Source organism: Megascapheus bottae, chromosome 7 (genome assembly GCF_031878675.1).
Source record: "Megascapheus bottae isolate mThoBot1 chromosome 7, mThoBot2.hap1, whole genome shotgun sequence".
NCBI classification, from domain to species: Eukaryota; Metazoa; Chordata; class Mammalia; order Rodentia; family Geomyidae; genus Megascapheus; species Megascapheus bottae.
This window is the reverse complement of record NC_143515.1, coordinates 10,548,780-10,567,140: the sequence shown is the minus strand read 5'-3', so window position 1 is coordinate 10,567,140 and position 18,361 is coordinate 10,548,780. Positions and strand designations below refer to the sequence as shown.

Below are 18,361 nucleotides of genomic sequence, written 5' to 3'. Positions count from 1 at the left end.
GTAAAATTCCAGAAAATACAAAGTTATGGTAACAGAAGTACATTGCCATTTGTGATGATTCAGGACTTTTACAGACATCCATCATTTTTTGTCACTGTTTTGCTTTGTTTTTTTTGGTCATTGTGGATATTTTGCTTTTGTTTTGTTTTAAAATTTTCTGATACAGCCCAGGCTGGTTTTGAACTTAAAATTTTCCAAACTCTGCCTCCCTCCCCAGTGCTGGGATCATAGGCATATGACTTTTTTTGCCAGTCCTGGGCCTGAGCACTGTCCTTGGGCTTTTCTCAAGGCTAGCACTCTGCCACTTAAGCCACTGCACCACTTCCAGCTTTTTCTATGTATGTGGTACAGAGGAATTGAACCAAGTCTTTGTGTGTGCTAGGCAAGCACTCTACCACTAGGCAAAACTCCTAGCCCCTTGTCATGGTTTTTACATTTGATCATTATGATGGATGTGTAATTAATTATATCTTGTGGTGATTTAGTTTGCATTCCTCTAAGGCTAAAGATGTGGAACTTCTTAAATGAAATGGCCTTATATGTTCTTCCTCTTTTCTTAGGGGAAAGTTCATTTTTAACTGTTGAACTTTGAGAGTTTTTACATATTCTATATTTGTTTGCATATACTTTCTACAACTCAATAACATCTTTATATCCATTTAAAAGGGTCTATCAGAGAGTACTTGTTCATTTGGATAAAGTTTACTTTATTACTCTTTCATTTTATACACTATGCTTTAGGTATCTAGACTAATAATTCTATACCTTGCATAAGGATCTTATATTTTTTCTTATTTCTTTCTAGAAATTTTAGTTTTACCTTTAAGTCTATGACCAATTGCGCATTAATATTTGCAAGATGTCTAGAGGTAAAGATTCATTATATTGCATATGGATGTCCAATTGTTCCAATTAATTTTTGAATGACTCTCTTTTCTCCATTAACTGCTTTTGTGCTTTGCAAAAAAAATCAACTGGGCAAGCTAAGGGCATATTGCTATTAGTGTTCAATTGGCTATGTTGTCTCAATTAATATAGATACATAGTATACTATCTCAGGTACAGTGGTTTTTTTCCCCTCATTCTAGGGAAATTTTCCTGCAACCCGTCTAGGATTATTTGAAGATACCTGGTATTGCCAGTTTTACTTTGATAGATGGTGGATATTTTTTCCCTAATAATGTTTGAGGTTTGTTCTAGGATACAGTTAAATTACTTAAAAATTTTTGTTCTCTTCAGGACTGTGTTGAAGATTTATATTACTGAGATAGGACCCTGTATATTATGCCTAATACTGAAAGGACTGGGAGGTTTTCTTGTCAGCTGATGAAGCAATTATTATTCCTAGTCTTGGGTAATCTTGGAGCACCATGCTCTCTGATCTTGGATGATTCTTTCCCAAGACTTAGGTAGTTTCCTCATGCAACACTGATTGGCTTATTATGAGAATTGATTTGCATTTAATGTCATTCCTCAGGGCAAACAATGAGAAAAACCCATAGTCTTTTCTGGAAGAGGAACTTTAAAATGAATTATCCTTAGGGTATGATTAGAGAGTTGGAGAAAAGAATTTGATTTATTTTCTCCTAGAAAATAGAATAAATTGCTTTATCAAATGGTCACATGGTTTTATAGTCTGGGCAATTAGAAGACATCTGAAACTTTTTAGTTTCCCATATATGTCTACATATAGCAATAGTTAAAAACTTCATATATGGGCCGGGAGTTTGGCCTAGTTAGAGTGCTTGCCTAGCAAGCATGAAGAGCCGGGTTCGATTCCTCGGCACCACATACATAGAAAAAAGCCAGAGGTGGTGCTGTGGGGCTCAAGAGGTAGAGTTCTATCCTTGAGAAAGCCCAAGGACAGTGCTCAGGTCCTGAGTCCAAGGCCCAAGACTGGCAAAAAAAAATTCATATATATGTGCCAGGTGCCAGTGGCTCATGCCTGTAATTCTAGCTACTCAGGAGGCTAAGATCTGAGGACTATGGTTCAAAAGCCTGTCTAATTAACCATCAAAAGGCCAGAAGTGGTAGTGTAACTCAAGTGATAGAGTACTAGTCTTGAGTAAAAAAGCTAAGTAATAGCATCAAGGCCCTTAGTTCAAGCCCCAGTACTGGCAAAAAAAATTAAAATCAATAAAACAAAATCCTTGCTGGTACTGGTTGCTCACATGCGTAATCCTAACTATTCAGTAGGCTGAGATTTGAGATGTGAGTTTTAAAGGCAGCGCAGGCAAGAAACTCAACAAGATTCTTCTAATTAACCACCAAAAAGCCAGAAGTGAAGTAGTATCTCAAGTAGAGTATCAGCCTTGAGCACAAAAGCTCAGGGACAGAGCCCAGGTCCTCAGGTCAAGCCCTAGGACTGGCATGCACACACATAAATCCTACACATATGGACCCCAGGATCCTCTAATAAAACAGATTTCTAACATGTGAGAAAACATTGATAATTGCTAAATTTGAATGATGCTTACACTGGGACCATATACTGCTGTGAATGCTTGAAAGTGTCCATAATAACAACAACAAAAATGAAGAAAATAAATGAAGATGATGTCTAGGTTTCCATACCTATACTCTGATTTGATACTATAAATTAGGAGCTTGGATCCTACATTTTCACAAGTGTCCTAGCTCAGGCAACCATTGGACTATATGAGAAATATTTGCATATTCATTGTCAACCAATTAATTTGGTTGAGTTGGTTTTGTTTATGGTTGTGGTTTTCTCAGCTAAGCTAATAAATACTGCTTGCTCAAGAGCCATGAAGCTTTACCTGATCCAATTCCTGAGGTGTGGGATCCTTGCAGCCAAAATTGTAAGAATGGAATTCTCCTCCAGTCAGAGAAGCAAGCTCTTTCAAAAACACATTTGCAATCTCATCATTGTAACTGAATGAGATGGTATGAATAGGAATTTTCTGATAAACTTTAACTTGCTTGATCACCACTGTTGATGGCTGAAAGGATAAGAATGATGGGGAAAGAGAAAATGAAAGACAAAAGTATGATGAGAAAACCCTTAGTACTTGCCATAGATGGTAAAATTCAGAACTGGTGAATTCTCATATAGTGGTAAGTGGCCTTTTGTCAATGTGTCAGTTCAATTCAATAAACAAATATTGCTAGACAGTAAGAGTTTATGAAGATCAACAGCCCCTGGCCCTTGATCTCTGAGGTCCCACACTACTATAGAAAAAAGTAGCTAGGAGAGTTTCAGATGAACTCATCAACTTTAGGTACATGTAAATTTGATGCCTGCTATCAAAGTATTGGGCTGTGCTCTAGATGGCTTAAAGTGCTGGGGTCAAAACCCATGGGTAGAACATTCTGGTCCATTGGTATCACATAAAGATTCCCCTGAATTCTCAACATGACTTCTAAAATTTCTACATTAGAAAAGTAACTTTCAGCTTCTGATATGCCATGGCATTTTGCTTTCCACAGAAAATGAAAGATGAGGCATACATTTAAAAAGTTATTCCATGTGCTAGGAATTCAGAATTATGTTTTTAGTCATCTCATGAAGTAGCTATGAAAATAATGATCAGTTGCCCATCTAATATTTGCTCTTTCTCCCTCCCTTTCCCTCTCCCTCTATTTCTCTTGCTAGCTCCTCGCTCGCTAGCTATCTCTTTTTAAACTATTACAGCCTTGTTTTTCTTTTCATAGCAATAATATTCCCAGTTTGAAAAAAGCAAAATGCAAATGCACAATAAAAAACACATATATATTTCAGTTTTCTAGATATTTCTGCAGCAGTAGATCATGCTACTTACTTCTAGCCAATGAAATATAGGCACAAGTCCCCAGGGAGGAATTCCCTTTGTCCAATCAGAAGACGAGAAAGATTTTAAAAATAATAATTAAGAAAAGACACCAATGTCTTTTCCCTTCTTCTGTCCTGGATGGGAAATAGTTAGGTTGTGACCATGAAGATGGAAATCATAAACCAAGATAGTAAAACACAGAGATAAAAGAAAGCCTCCCCCTTTCTAGGAGACGTCCCTGAGTCACTGTACAACCGGGACTAGCTGCCACGACTCCTTACTCACGGACACATAGACACTCTCAGTTGTTTCATCCATCATTTGTCTGATACTTTGTTTCTGTTCCAGTAATAATCACCAATAGTGGACAACTAAATGTATAGGCTCCATATAAAGGTAGAGAAAACTGAGACTCAGCAAGATTAACTTTTCTAATGTTACTAAACTCTTAAGTGACAAAACTGGACTCTCACATTTTAGAACTAGAGTAATATCCATGATTTGTTACTCTGGTGTGCAGTAAAGACTTTCTCTCAGTGAGGATCAACTTTCAGTAACCATAACTCAACCCTCAGGAAAGGAAATGTCTCCTACCAACTTCCTCCTCATAACTACCAACCAGCTGAGAACATTTAGACAGTTTCCAACTGTTCTGGTCCCTTCTTCTGAATGTCACCATGCCAGCAGTCCCTCTTTGATGATCTAACTTGTTGGCTCTTTCAACTAGTTCCTATCCTCTACCTGCAGTTCCTACCTTTTGATCTTTAACTTGCCCTCAAATAGTTGTTCATGGCACCCTAGGAAGACAGTGATGGATGAGAGGGGACTCTGGGACTCAGCACTGCTAGCCTTGAGCATCTCATACTCTGCACAGGGAAAAAAGCTTGTTTACACAAGACCTGGCCTCATGCAAGCCATCACTTTCCCACAGCTTCAATCTCTGAATCCAGTCTTTTCAGATTCAAGTCCATGCTTACATATAAGCTCATCTCTCCTGACCATCAGATGGTTTCTTTTGATTTTATTTTTATTGGAAAGGTGATGTACAAAGGGGTTCCAGTTACACAGGCCAAGTAATGAGTATATTTCTTTTTGAACAGTGTCACCATTAGCTGGTTTCCTAACAAAACACCAATCTTAATCTAGCTGAAAGGCTAGTGCAATTCCTCTTCAAGTCTACAGAAAGAAGGGAGCAAAGCAGATGAGTCATTGACTCTTCATCCTTCAACTCAGTTTCTCTTTCTGAGCACTTTCTAGGAGCTATTCTTATACTCTCTCCAGGAAGCTTTACTTACAGTCTTTGGAAGTAAGTACTATCATTAGTCTCACTTCTTAACAGGGACTTCCAAACTCTGCTACTCTGCTCCACATACCAGACTAGAGTGAGAACTAAATTCTGCTAATTAGACAGACACAATATTGCCATGAACTATTCCTCTACTGGCTCGCAACTGAGATATCAGTACCTAGTGTATGGATGTCAGGTACTGTGGGCAGCATATCCACCTCTTCGTATGCTCCCTCCCTAGCACCATATATTTATGTGCTCATTGTCTTATCTCTACTAAAATATAAACTTCACAGAAAGCAAGCACCTTGTCTATCTTTTCCATTTCTGAATCTTCTGGCTGATAGCAGAAACTAGTCTGTACATGTTATTCAATAAATACTTGTAAAATGACCAGATCAAGATGCATTCTATACACAAACTTATTTGTTAAATGGCAAAAGAAAATTCAATACATACATAAGGAAACTGAGGGAAGGGCTGTGTTGGAAGGGGTGGGTAAGAATGTTAGAAGGGCTAACATTGCCCAAGTTTGTATTCATACATTGCTTTGTTGAATGGCAGCTCCTTTGTAAAACTACTTAAAGGTACTAAATACATTTTTTTAAATACTTGTGAAATGCCTTCACAGGAACATCATGCATGTGTGTGTGAGAAGGGAGGCTTAGCTCTAAGCCATAGAAGAGAATTCATATCAGAAGGTACTAGCCCAACATCATTAAGGATGGTGCCTAGGATAAACTTATAATCCCAGTTCTATAAAGTCATTTCCAGCACTCCATACCATCAGCTGCATCACAGTATGCTTCCCAGTACTGTGCCCCAGAAAGCATCACTGTGCTAGGCTGCTATGATGCTGCAGTGCCCCTGTGCAGTGCTAGAGAGTTGGGGAGGAGGATAGGACTGCTTCTTGTGCTGGCACTTGTGCTCAGCTCATCTGCAGTGGGAGGAGCCACAGCTGTCCTTCTGCCCCTGAGAATTCCTTTACTGGTTTACAACCTGAGTGCTAAATGGACTACTAAGTTGTGAACTTTTCACAACTCCAGCTTGACTCATCTACTTACTCTTTCCAGCTGCTTTTTCTAGAAGCTCTCCAGGGCTGTGGAACAGACATTTCCTGTCTGTCCCTTATAAAGCTGTAAGGAAAACTTCCTCAGCCCTGGACTTCCTCAGGCACTCATCACAGAGGCTGCCAGCTCCTTTTAATCCTGGAACAGCAGAAAACAGCTCATCTTCACTGAAGAAGGTCTGTTTGTACAGGTTGATGGTCCTGTAAATTCTCCCATATCAGAAGTGTGGTATCTTCATCACATCCATTTTCTTGACTCAAAGAAGTCCCCAAATAATCAGTTAACCTACCCCATGCTTCTCCAAGCAGTTTTTACCATGCCCATGCTCACCAAAAGATGTGTGTCTAATTGAATTTGATTCCATTGGGAAGATTGTGGTTCAAAGCCAGCCCTGGGCAAAGTTATGAGACCATATCTCAACCAATAAGCAGGGTAGCTTAAGTGTTAAAGTGCCTACTGAGTTCAAACCTCAGTAAAAGTAAGTAAAAGAACCTGGTAATATTAGTTATCTTCTACCTGGTGAACTGGAACGAGAGGAAGAAGTTTTTGTAATCTTGTAATAAATAATTATGTGAATGGATTGCCATTTTAAAATTAGCAAAAATTAATTTGAAAGTAAAAGCTTTGTTAAATCCTCGAAACATCATATGGTACAGTTATTGAGTACTAAACTCTCCCCTTTGAGCCCAATCTTTTTGTGCATCTAAAGACAGAATATGAAGAACTAACTCCCACCTTATTCTCCCTGGTCTCCCAGGTGCAGGCTCAAGTTCTTGACCATAGGCAGGTCATCAGGACCTTGGCTTAGCTGAAATTTCCCTCACCCCAGGCAGAGCACTCCATTCTGGGCCTGGCTAAGGGAACCTGCCCTTGGCGCCAAAAGACCATAGCCTATTTTTTATTTTCTGCTTCCTTATTAAGACCCATATAAGTCTGACCCCAAATCTACCCCCTTGCACAACTTCCATTCCCACAGCAAGGTTGCTGCACCTCACTGCTGTACCTCAATAAACAGTCCTTGTCTGTAGAAATTGAGTCTGGCCATTTCCCTTCTCCACTTTTCCTAACAAACACCTCTGAAGATTTCCTCATTATTGAAAATAATGTATGCTGCATATTAGATTTTTTTTTAAAAAACAGAACACCAAGTCAAATTATGAGTGGTTTACCATTTCTTCTTTTTCAGTGTTTTTTAAAAAAAATTGCCGATAGTCCAAAATAATTTTTAATATGTGAATCAGACCCAAAGAAACAAAGGTTACATGTCTTCTCTTACATATGAAAGCTAGAAATAGTTCATAAATAATATGTAACTACTTTGGGAAGTATGCAAATGTATACAAATGTATTAACAGAAATGCAAATAGATTAAGGGAAGAAGTCAAGCAGCCTTAGAAAGGAGATGGGTACTTAAAAAGGGTAGGGTAGAGCTAAGGAGAGGAATGGGAGGGCAGTACACAAAGGAAGAGAAGAAAGAGGGGAAAAGAGTACAGAGTTCAATGCATATACTAAAAAAATTAAGAAAACTATGGTATAGGTGGGAGGGACGGGTAAGAATGTTCAAAGAGGTGACACTGACCAAGACTCATTGTATTCATAAATTGCTTTGTTTGCTTTGCTGAATGGCAACTCCTTGGTACAGCTAATCTCACACACACATACACACACACACACACACACACACACACACACACACACACACACACACTTCTAAGAAAGATAAGAAAAAGGCCCTGTTCAGACAACTCTGAAATTGTAATTCTTAGCTTTCCCAACTAGGATCTGCCCTCATGTTTCTTAGAGCTTCATGGTATCTCAGAATCCACAGGTGTACAAACAGAATCACTACAAAGCCAGCTTGCTCCTTGAGATTTAAATTTGATCTATGTGTAATTATTATGATAAACCAAGAATGAGTCATCTGACTCCTTTCCCCATTCTCTGCTTCCAAACTGGTCCAAGTCCTGTCAACACTACTTTTGTCCTCATATGTCTAGAGACAGTCCCCTCCCCCCATTCTTACTTCTCTTGCTAGAGGCTGGGGTGACCCTTACTAGCCCTTGTCAAGTCCAGTAGCAAGCAACTCTGACAGTCAGCCTATACCAGCCACTACTGGAACATGTTTCTAAAATATTGTAAATAGAATAATTTACTCTTCTGGGAGTTCTGACTGTAGTGACCTCTACCTTTTCAATACTGCATTCAAGGACTAGCACAACCTCCTCCCACCCACTTTTCTCACTTCAGCATGGACACTACTATGAATCTACTCCATCCACCCAAGATACCATTCAGCTCTTCTCATGTCCTGTACTCACAAAACTGCTTCTCCCCTTTCTAGATATATCTCAAATTTCCCTTCCTAGGTAGAACCTTCCTTCTTCATCTCCCATATCACAATCCGTGTTTCTACTTCCAGACATAGCACAGGCAACTGATTCCTGGATTGCATCAACTAACTGTAAATATCTAGCATATTCCCTCTTTATATATAAACTTCTCTGATGCAGGGGTAAGATATTACTCGTCTTTGTAACTTCAAATTATCACACAAGAAATGTAAGAAAGACACAATACACTCCTTTCAAAGAGAAAGTTGAAGTGGATAGGAAAACCATTTAACATAAAATTTCGCTTTACATACTACCTCTCAGCTATAAATCCAATCCTGTGGCAAAATCTAGCTGCTTTACTATTTAATCCCTGAACTAGCTGACACAAAATATTTTAGAAGATTTGCCTGGCAGTCTACATACATGAACATCTTACAAAAGAGGATACAAGTCGATACTAATTCACTTTAGCGGTGGATTGACATTGTGCTGGTCTGGAAAGACTTGTATTTATTTAATGACTAGGGCACTAGTCTTTCATTCACAAATCTCAAAAGAGGCTAAACAGACTCTTCTCAAACTTGTCAAATACTTTCCTGTCAGGTTAAGCAAAACAAAGAACATTTCACCAGAAAGGCATGCTTTTGTTTAAATGAGAACTAAGCTAAAATCAGGGATAAAAGCAAGGACATTGCACAGTGACATGTTTAGATTGAGTCCTCAAAGGAAAGACAATCTCCTCACTTTTAGGCTTGTAGTAATATAAACCAGTGCTCGATGGAAGGCAGACATCTCCTTTTCTGGGATTGGTTTCCAGATCCATGGATGTGTGCCTCCTTAGGCAGAAAACTTTTACCAACACATAAACATTCATTCATCTTTGTTATGAAACACAAAGGAATTCCTCAGTGTATTTTCTCACCTCAGATCTGCGACCCTAAGCCAAAGAAGTATCTCAACAGCTTTTCTGAGGATAATGGTAAAGGTCCCCAAACCCATTCTTAGTAGTCATTTTCAGAGTATTGAAGAGTCTCTCTTTGTTTCCAAGCTTGATAAATACCTGATCAGGTCTCCCATCTGTCAAAAGGTATATTACTTGTGTTTCTTTGTCAGCAAAAGCAATTTTCAGGGCATTAAGAGTATTTGTGGAGCTTCCAACCTTAGAAGAGGAAAAAAATAAAGAAATACTCAAAAAAGATCCATAAACAAGTAAAATTTATTTTCTGCTTTAAAAAAAAGGAAAAAGGCTTATGAAATAAAGGGTATATTAAAGTCATTCTGAGAAAATAATTTAAGTTCAATGATCCTAAGAAACCAGATCCTGGTGTGCTAAAGTCTCCACTCAGACAGCCCAAGGACCACAAGAGATTATGGATTTCGTCTTGACAGAGATCTGAATGCCATTTTATCTTTGTATGTTTCTATGTGAGTTGCTAACTCAGCTACAGCTCACCAGCTATCAACACAGCTTAAACACGCTGCCTGAATATACCCTTATGGGATCATATTTATTTCAGGCCTATTTATTCGTGGCACTCAATATTTGAGTGTGTAGTATCATTAACAACCTAATGATGCACATACTTCACCAAACATAAATCTTTCTAGGATGTGGTGAAGCAGGTACCTTCAAGTACCTGGACACACTGAGAGGTCTTATATGAATGCATGGTCTTAAGTCAAAAACTCTAAATGATCTGCTTTACATACTATGGGAATAAATAAGTGAATGCAACAAGCACTCTGTAGCCATGGTTTCCATATCCACAATTCCATTAACCAGGACAAAAAAGATTGGAAAAAATTTTTTTTTAATTTAAAAATCAAACTGTACTGAATATATACAAACCTTTTTCTTATTACTATTCCCCAATCAATTACAATACAGGAACTCATCACATAGCATTTACATTGTATTTAGTGGGGTACATCATCTAAGGAGGATATACAGCACACAGGAGGATACACATGGACTCTTTGTAAAGCACTGACCCATTTTACAATGTTCTGCTTACAGAAAATGTAACCCATTGCAGAACACCTGCAGATTCTGGGATCCATGCGATGTGTGTGTGTGTTAGGTCCTAGAGCCAATTCCTCATAAATACCGAGGGAACAATATATTAGTCAGAATCAAAACTGATCACATGAAACATGTTAGAACTTATTCTCTCTCTTACATATAACATTAATCACAATAGTATCCTCAGTTCTTCATGTAAAAAAGGAGAGATGTATAGATACATATAGGTATATGTGTGCATATATTTATACATATATAATCTGTCCAAGAGAAACTAATAGTGTTTTTAGCAACTTCTCTAATCATGTTAAACAATTATGAGAAAATCTCTTGAATGCTTCATTAATATAGAAAGGAATGGCTTTTCAGAGAAATTCAAATTCACTAGAATGTACTTTCCTTAATAGGAAAAAAATGATTCTTTCCAAGATGTTAAATATCATTAGATAGCTATCATTAGATATCTCCAACTATCTATATCAGAATTCTGAAATTTACAAAAAATCTTCTGAAGACTTCCCCCTCATCTTAGATTCAGTTTCAGTTCAACTTCAGTTGTAAGCAAGAAAATCAACAGTGGCTGATTTAAGCTGAAAGGAATTTAAGAAAAAGAGTCCAGGATGGCTGACAGTATAACCAAGCTGGCAGGAGAACTAAGCTTGGGACCTCACACCAAGAACAAAGAACCAATCTGCTGCAGTTTCATGTGATGGGGTCCCCATCACAATCAAACACGACATGTGGTGTCTTGCCTGGCCATTCCTGGAAGTGTCCAACATGCCCTCTGCCAGTTTAGGAGCTACCTCTGCCCTGCTCTCCCTGCTAGGCAGACCATCTGGAATCCTCATCTCTCAGTTCAAGGCTTAGGAGGTTATTCTTACAGGTGGTGCCGGGGTCACATTACTCACACCCTACCTGAAGGGAGGTGAGAACTTTCGGTTTCCTAGTGATGCTGTAGGGAAACAGCCTCAGCCTCCTCAGTTCTCCTCAGGATAAAAAGGGAGCAGACAATTAGGGCTGAAAGAATGACAAATATCCAGCATATATCTAAGTCCCTACCTAAGATGTCTCTAAGGCCATACCATAAACCATAGGTGCCCTCTTTGTTACAGTGTCTCAGACCTTGACACAAGTGGGGAAACCCTAACCAACCCAGTTGCTCTTACTTCATCCCCCATGGTTTGGGTTTACTCCCTTTCACTCCAGTGGATATTCATAAGTATTAAAATTCTAGGTGACAGATATTTTTCAACATCTAAAACACAGCTTACAAACCAGACCTATCTCTGGGATATTCACCAGCCTAGAAACACCAAGGTAAAGCTTTCAGACTGTATCTAGCATAGGACATGCCTTGATCTCATGAAGTGGGTAGCTAAAGACATGTCATGGTAAAGATGGCAGGAAAGACAAGTAGGATGGTGACGCAAATACAGAAAACATGATATGTGGTCCTGACACATCTTTGGGATAATGAAGAAAATCAAATACCATGAGAATTTCGCAAAAGAAAGAAGAAAGACTGAAAACTACTCAAAATAATGTCTTAAAGTTCCCAATTTAGTGACAGATACAAAAACTACAATTCAAGATGTTCAGAAAAATCCAAAATAGGATAAAATTCAAGGAATTTATGCCCAAACATGCTGTATTTATATTTCAGAAAACTGAGGCCAACAACCCTGCGAGTATCAGACATGAGATGACCAGCAGTCTCTGGCCTCTTCCATCACAGGACAAAATTTCTAAGAAGAGCCAAAGAGAAAAAAACGCATTGTAATATTTATAAAATAACAGTAATTCAAAAGACAATCTCATCTTAAGCCACAAAGATCAGAAGAAATAGGCACCGCATGTTTCAAGTGCTGAAACAAATGAAGTGTTTTCCAAGAATTATGTGTCTGGTGAAAATATTCCTCCAGGGTGCTGAAGAACTGGGAGAATCTATTTCTGATAGACATCCTTAAATAACAACCAACAGAAGAAAACAATGATGGGAGGGAACTGGGCTTTCAGAAAAGAAAGAGCAATGGAATGCGTAAACATGATGTCAGTGACTTATGCCTATCATCCTAGCTACTCAGAGGCTAAGATTTGAGGATTGTGGTTCACAGCTAACCTAGGCACGAAAATCTGTGAGATTCTTATCTCCAATTAACCACCAGAAAACTGGAAGTGGTGGAGCTGTGGCTGCCTTGAGATGAAGAACTCAGGGACATACCCCAAGCTCAGAGTTCAAGCCCCATGACTGACGGAAAAAATAAAGCCAGGCTAGAAGCATGCCTCAGGTGATTGAGCACCAGTGGTGTAAGAAAGAGGCCCTTTGTTCAAACCCCAGTTGGTACTCAGCAAAAAAAAAAAAAAAAATCCAAGGAAGCCCAGTTCAGGCTCACTGTGGTGAATATCAGGGAGATGTTCTGATGTATACCTGAACTTCCTGTCAAATCTAGACTCTAATTTGGACACTAAGATATTTTAAAGATGTTTCTGTTATATTTTGTTATATAGATTTGGTTTTAAATATCTCTTAAATAACTGGAATGCCATATGACTCTGGAGAAGTTTTAAAATTAAGCTCAGAGCCATTGGTCTGTATGAATGACAAGAACAGTAGCTTTAATGGTCTTCAAGTAAATGAGAAATGATTCCACCTCCACTATAACTTCCTGTCCTTTTTTCTTGCTTTCTAACCTGAATTTCAGCCTGTACTGTTTGTCTCTACAGGCTCAGCATTTTTTTTTGTTTTTCATGTAGGTAATGCGGTTTGAACTCTGGACTTGGGCGCTGTGCCTGAGCTCTTCAGCTCAAGACTACTGCCCTGTCCCTTGAGCCATAGCCCCATTTCCCCTTTTCTAGAGATTAACTGACCTTTAGTGTCCGGGCTGGCTTTGAACCTCAATCCTCAACTCTCAGCCTCCTGAGTAGCTAGGATTACAGGCATGAGCCACCGTGCCCAGCTTTTCTCTTTTCTTTCTTTTTTTTTTTTTAAGGTCAATACTTTTGAACAAAATTACAGTTAAGAAAAGATCTTTTAGGGCAGGAGTGTGGCCTAGTGGTAGAGTGCTGGTCTAGTAAGCACAAAGCCCTGGGTTCGATTCCTCGGTACCACATATACAGAAAAAGCCCTAAGTGGCTCTGTGGCTCAAGTAGCAGAGCATTAGCCTTGAGCAAAAAGTGTCTAAGGACAGTGCCCAGGCCCTTAGGTCAAGCCCCAGGACTGACAAAGAACAAAAGAAAAAGAAAAAGACTTTTTAGCCAGGTGGTAGTGGCTCACACCTGTAATTGTAGCTACTCAGTTAGCTGAGACCTCAAGATCTGGTTTCAAAGCTAGCCCAGGCCAAAAGTCCTAAAGATTCTTATCTCCAATTAGCTGGAATTAGAGCTGTAGCTCAAATGGTAGCTCCTCAGCCTTGAGTAAAAAGCTCAAAGACAGCACTCAAGCCCTAAGTTCAAGCCCCAGTCCTGACACACAAATCAAAAAAGAAAGAAAGAAAATAATGTCTTTTGAAACAATAATGAAGTGTCAGGACAAACAAGAATGTCTGAGTACAAAAATATTACATATTAAAGTCTGTTTTCATTATCTGAAACTTAGCAAAGGTCAGTTTAGGAAATGAAGTCAGTTCTCCATATCTGTGGGTTCCACAAACTCCATCAATAGAAACTGAAAATTTTTACAGGTTTTTTTAATAGTGGGCTGACGACACGATTCAAGTGGTAGAGAACCTAACAAGTGCAAGGCTCTCCCTGAGTTCAGTATTGTCAAAGGACAAACATAGGAAAGGAATGAGGGCAGGGGAGGGAGGGGAAGAGAGAGAGGGAGACAGACAGACAGACAGACAGACAGACAGACAGAGGGAGAGACAGAGAAGGAGAGACAGAGACACAGAGGCAGAGAGACAGATAGACAGACAGAATGACAGACAGAGAAAGAAGGAAGAAGGTGGAGGAGGAGGGAAAGGATTATATCTAGAAGGAATGACCATGTAAGCCTTGTATACATTAAGTATTACAGATTATCTAGACATAGTCTAAAGTACATGGAGTCTGTGAGGTGCTATATTCATACCACACCATTTTACCTAAGGGACTTGTGCAGCTGCAGATTTTGGTATCTAGGCCTGGTAGTCATAGATCCAATCTCCTGTGGATAATGAGGGAAGGTGTGCGGTGAATAGAAGTTTATCTAAACTTCTAGGAATTGACTAATAAGATTGTGTTAGTGCCAACAAAATCAATGTCTCTGTAAAGCTACTTCCCTCCTTGGAGCTCAATAAATTTCTCAAAATTTCTATCCTGGCAGTTGAGCATTTAGCTTTATGGAAGACCACTTGTCTGGTAAGTACAAGGGAGAGAGAGAGAGAGAGAGAGAGAGAGAGAGAGAGAGAGAGAGAGAGAGAGAGAGAGAGTAAGAGAGAGAGAGAGAGAGAGAGAGAGAGAGAGAGAGAGAGAGAGAGAGAGAGGGAGGGAGGGAGGGAGAGAGAGAGAGAGAGAGAGAGAGAGAGAGAGAGAGAGAGAGAGAGTAAGAGAGAGAGAGAGAGAGAGACAGGGAGAGTCAGAGAGAGAAAATTTTATCATGGAAATAAATTCAGTACATAAGTAAGAAATTTACACTTTCCTGAGATTTATTTTCCATTTTACCTGAATGTCTCTAATCCACGATTGAGCCTTTTCCAAATTACTTTCATTGATTTCAGCAAGTTTTTCCCGCCAAGCAACTGCATGAGCATCAAATGTCACAAAATTGAATTTACGTCTATATTTCAGCTGTTCCTGTAAAAGACAATGGTCATTTAAGCATGAAACCACTCAAATGTAAGAAAGTCAGAAAGCACAGCTCATACTATTCACCTGTCTTCTGTCAGTCTGTATTTCTCTCCTATAGAGGGTTGTCTAATTAAAAACTGTATTTTGTACTTTTCAAACACTTGTTTCCATTATTCCTGTGGTTAAAACTCCTATTAGTACAAAGGACTCATGACAATACATGAGACCCACTTAAAGGTATGGAAACAAAAGCAATTTTTGTCTAGCATACAATTCAGAGGCAGCCAGGGAGGAAGAACTGGGAGCCTCTATTCATTAGCCTACAATTCTCCACACACCAATTCTAGGGCAAGTTCACAGAGTTTCCCCAATACACAATGAAAATTACAAGAACAGTACTAAGATGATTAATTTCTGGAAATCAATGGAGGTTTCAGTGTTTTACAAATTTTAGGATACAAAAAACTTAAAGCAATGAATATAGAAACTTTCTTAAGCAACTTATGTGTGCAAGAGAAAGGACTCAACAGAGAAAAGGGACAGGTCCAATTACAAATTGAACTAATAATTCCCTAACAGGTCAAGGGGATGCTTAGATTCTTTTTTTTTTTTTTCTTGAGCTCAGGGCCTGAGCACTGTCCTTGGACTTTCTCAAGGTTAGAGCTCTACCACTTGAGCCTCGGCACCACTTCCGGCTTTTTTCTATGTATGTGGTACTGAGGAATTGAACCCGAGTCTTCGTGTATGCTAGGCAAGCACTTTAACCACTAGGCCAAACTCCTGGCCCTAGATTCTTTTTTTAAAACAGTTTTGTGTGTTGTTTGTCTTTTTGTTTGGTCATGGGACTTTGAACTGTCCCTGAGCTCTTTTTGCTTAAGGCTAGTGCTCTACCACTTTTAGCCACAGGGCCATTTCTGGTTTTTGGGTAGCTAATTGAAGATATGAGTCTTTTAGGGACTTTTCTGCCGAAGCTGGCTTAGAACCATGATCCTCAGATAAGCCTCCTAAATAGCTAGCTAGGATAACAACTGTGATCTACCGCTGCCTGGCTTAACTGGATTTTTTATGGGTTCTTTAATGCAAAACTTCCCTGTCTGCTGCTCAAAGCCACTACAGTTGACTAGTGGAGGTGCACTTATGATACACAGAGCATGAATGGGACGGTTTTATCTCACCTGTATAAACTGAATGATCTTTTTCTTCACCAAGCCCAGTTTGTTCTTCATTGAGTGAGATGTATCAATAAGGACATAAACGCAATCTTTCTGTACTTTTCCAAAGAGATTTTGACTCCTATCTTGTAGCCATTTAATCCTAGGCAGGAAAAAGTTTCAAAGTGAATAGTCTGTGTAGCTAGATCATCTTCCTTAAAACTTAGTGGTATATCTACAGACATCAGAGCTAGTCTATATTGTTCATACTCACCTACTGGTGAATGTATTATTCACTTTGTTTTTTTCTATAGAAAATCCTCCATTAGGCCTGGCTCTCTTATCAGCCCCCTCATTAATTAACACATCAATAATTCAAGACAAAAAGTACTAAGAAAAACCAAAAATGGCAAAAAGATCAATCCAGCATGGGTGCTAAAACCAAAAGCAAATTATTTCTAGTCATCTGCTATGCTGAAACCTTCAGCTGTGACTTCAAGTTTGATGAGTGGAGTCAAGCTAATGGAGCTGACATAATTCAGAAGCTTCAATGGAACGTGTTGACTGAACTGAGCAGCCACAGCACCCTGAAACAACCAAGCACTAGGTGCTTGTATAAGCAAGATACTGCTGAGACTTGCATTCACGTGCCTGTCATAAAATGCAATGAAATTCTAGGCTGTAGTTGAAGTCTAGGGAGTGGAGTTTGGGAGAACATAGAGAAATTGTCTTGCTAGAGTTCATCAAGTTCCAGGGAACTGAAGATGTGGTTACTTCACAGAAAGGAAGAGAGGGATAGGGGAGGGGAAGGAAGGAAATGAAAGGGAGGGAAGAAGAGGGAGTAGAAGGGGAGGGAGGAAGGAAAAAAGGAGGGAAGAGGGAAGAGAAAGGGAGGGGAAGAGCAGAGGAGAAAGAAAAAAGACAAGAGACACTCTAGATATCTGGGGGAAGAGTGACCTTAGCCTAAGTGATGATCAAGGCGTATATGTGAAGAAACTATAAAGGTCAAGGATAACTTCCCAAAGGAAGCAGGTGGACCAATTTCTTATAGGTAACATAGGCTGGGAATAGTTCATTTTTCCAACCAGTTAGAGTATGAAATATCCTTAATAGGTACATAATGATTATGAATCTTCACAAGTGTACTACCTTTGTACCAGAACTCTATCACCCTGGAATAAAGGACCTAGGATAATGCTACTCCCAAACTCCCAAAGGGGAGTTTGTTAGTGCAAATGCAATCCATATGTTCAGGAAGTATGAACAGAATAAAAAGACAAATAGAAGTATAAGAAAAGAGCCACACAGAATCTCTAGACAAGGGAGGGGGTGGGGGAAGGGAAATGGGGACAAAAACTTGAGAGGGGGTAGCAATGTTTGTTAAGTAATGTATCTTCTATCTGGTGAATATAATGTAACCCTTCTATTAATTACAATAAAAATATATTAAAAAAGACTCTCTAGACAGATACAGGACCTGATGAAAAATGCGATGCATAGTGGTAGCAATAAACTAGACATTAGGAAAAGATCAGGAACACTTTTAAAAGATGTAACAATAAGAAGTAATTCAAAATAAGACAGAAAAAGGTTTTTTAGAAAAGCAAATAACTAGCCCCTGGGAATATGTTAAGAAGTGTAAAATATGTGCAATCAGAGTCTATTGTTGGAACAGAAATGGGGAAACAGAAAAGGTATTTAAAAAGGTATGGGCAAAATGTTTCTAATTTTTAGTAAAACTATGTACCTACAAATCCCAGAGGTCAAAGAAAGGGAAGAACAGTGAAGAAAGTCACGCCAAGGTGTAGCATAATAAAACTGATGAAATCCAGTAATAAAGAAAAATCTTATAAACAGCCATAGACAGAAAAATATATTCACATACAGGGGAACATACTTAAGAATAACAAGAGCTCGCTATTTATAACTTACGCAGGCCAAACCAGGAGGAAGACA

General features: G+C 39.0%; 1 protein-coding gene across 7 annotated transcripts in view; it reads right to left on the bottom strand.

Annotated features, from left to right (window-relative positions):
* Vwa3b (von Willebrand factor A domain containing 3B) overlaps positions 1-18,361 on the bottom strand; it is a 197,238-nt gene that overhangs the window by 109,366 nt on the left and 69,511 nt on the right. For 6 of the 7 annotated variants that reach the window (XM_090336461.1, XM_090336462.1, XM_090336458.1 and 3 more), the window contains exons 11-14: positions 16,430-16,568; positions 15,129-15,260; positions 9,525-9,623; positions 2,781-2,963 (exon numbers count right to left, since the gene is read on the bottom strand). In XM_090336461.1, the coding sequence (XP_090192587.1) occupies positions 2,781-2,963; positions 9,525-9,623; positions 15,129-15,260; positions 16,430-16,568 (553 nt within the window). The remainder of the gene's footprint in view (positions 1-2,780; positions 2,964-9,524; positions 9,624-15,128; positions 15,261-16,429; positions 16,569-18,361) is intronic. The other variant, XM_090336464.1, reaches the window with a different exon arrangement.